Here is a 1758-nt window from a genome sequence, read left to right on the forward strand (position 1 = left end):
ATGTTAAAACTTCACTAAATATATACACATAAATTAAATTTAAAATCTGGATATTTAACATTTGAAGTCGTCATTTTATAAAATTCAGAACTCATAAATCTGAAATTCTAACTTCACCGCAATAAAGGTGGTAAGAAAAAAGTTCCTCAAACTATAGTTAGTGAATACAAATTAAATTATTCCTAAAGGGGTACTTTGGTCATTTCACTACACATTATTGTTTGTCCACACATGAGTATGATTGTTGCTATATAACATCCCCCTTTCCAATCCAATCAACTCAATGTTATCACATTCAAAAAAAACCTTCACACAATTTATTCATTTTTTCTCTCTTTCTCTAAAAAAGAACTTTGATTTGATTAATTTCATCAAATTATGGGAAATAGTTTAAGGTGTTGTTTGGCTTGTGTTCTTCCTTGTGGTGCACTTGATTTAATTCGTATTGTACATTTAAATGGTCATGTTGAAGAAATTACAAGTCCAATCACAGCCTATGAAGTTCTAAAAAATTACCCTAATCATGTTTTGAGTAAACCATGCTCTCAAGGTACAATGGCTCGCCGGATTCTGATCTTATCGCCGGAATCCGAGCTCAAAAGGGGAAGTATATACTTCTTGATTCCGGCATCTTCTGTCCCACAAAAGAAAAAATCCGGGATCACATCCTCCTCAATCAAGAAATCACCAAAAAATACTATTACTACTACAAAATCAACCAATAATAAGAAATGCCACATCAGCATCCCCGATGATCACGATTTTTCGAGTGATAGTACAATGCCAAAATTAAAGAAGTCATCATCTCACCGGAGGAGTAAGAGCGGGAAGGTTGTTGTGTGGAGGCCTCATCTCACCAGCATTTCTGAAGACTAAAGTTTGTTTTTGGTACGAAAGAAAGTCAATTTTTTTTGTTTACCCTTATCATAAGGGTGATTTTCTTTTCTTTGTTTTTGTTTTTTTTTCTCACTTTTTAATATTTGTAGATATTTTTAATCCTTTTTTAATGTTTATTTATTTTCCATCTGCATTTAATAGTAGCAGATTTGGATTGAAAAGGGATATTATAAGCCCAATGAAATTTATGAGAGAGAGATTGGAGAGTGCTTATGGAAGTTGTACTCAAAGATGAGGATATTGTACTTTGAACTCTCTTCAAAAATAGAAGAGGGTGAAAAGTATTGTTTTTTGTTTTTTTCCTCTTTCTTGTAAATTTTTGGGGCTTCACAATATGAACTTTTTATAATGTTATACAAGAGTTTCCTCCTTTTGAGAAATCAATTCAACTTTAATATATATATATATATATATATATATAACTTGTATTTTGTATATATGTTATTTCTTCTATAATTTCTCTAAGGTATAATTTCGATGTTTATGCACATTGATACTTTCATAATTTAGACGTTGTGTGAGGTTCAAAATTTCAGATTTGATATGTTAGGTTTCTGCCAAGTTCAACAAGCGAACACATTTTGATTATTCTAATTTCTTGATCCTAAGTCCCAAGCAAAACATAAAGTCGATTTTAAGTTGATTTGAAATAAAAAGTAAAATTTTGTTGCGTAAAATGGCAAATCTAAAATCTAGAGATTGTGATTCTGAATTGAGAGAGTATTCAGTTCTAGAATGTATATTTAACTTTGTTTATACCTTTTTTCACACATATGTATGATTGCGACACTAATTAAACGTTGAATTTCTATCAAAACTCATAACCGAACACATTGTCGATCCGCAACTCTATATTGTGTG

The 1758-nt window shown here is 30.8% G+C and overlaps 1 protein-coding gene across 1 annotated transcript; it reads left to right on the forward strand.

Moving 5' to 3' along the window:
* Positions 1 to 329: 329 nt before the first annotated feature.
* On the forward strand, positions 330 to 1273 carry LOC102578509 (uncharacterized). The gene has a single exon (XM_006344014.2). The coding sequence runs from the start codon at positions 379 to 381 to the stop codon at positions 874 to 876; it is 498 nt and encodes a 165-aa protein (XP_006344076.1). The 5' UTR covers positions 330 to 378; the 3' UTR covers positions 877 to 1273.
* The last annotated feature ends 485 nt before the right edge of the window (positions 1274 to 1758 follow it).

Source organism: Solanum tuberosum, unplaced genomic scaffold (genome assembly GCF_000226075.1).
Source record: "Solanum tuberosum cultivar DM 1-3 516 R44 unplaced genomic scaffold, SolTub_3.0 scf00052, whole genome shotgun sequence".
Lineage (NCBI taxonomy): Eukaryota > Viridiplantae > Streptophyta > Magnoliopsida > Solanales > Solanaceae > Solanum > Solanum tuberosum.

What these genes read in the sequence shown, in the direction of transcription:
- LOC102578509 (XM_006344014.2), top strand. Translation starts at nt 379, where the DNA reads ATGGGAAATAGTTTAAGGTGTTGTTTGGCTTGTGTTCTTCCTTGTGGT.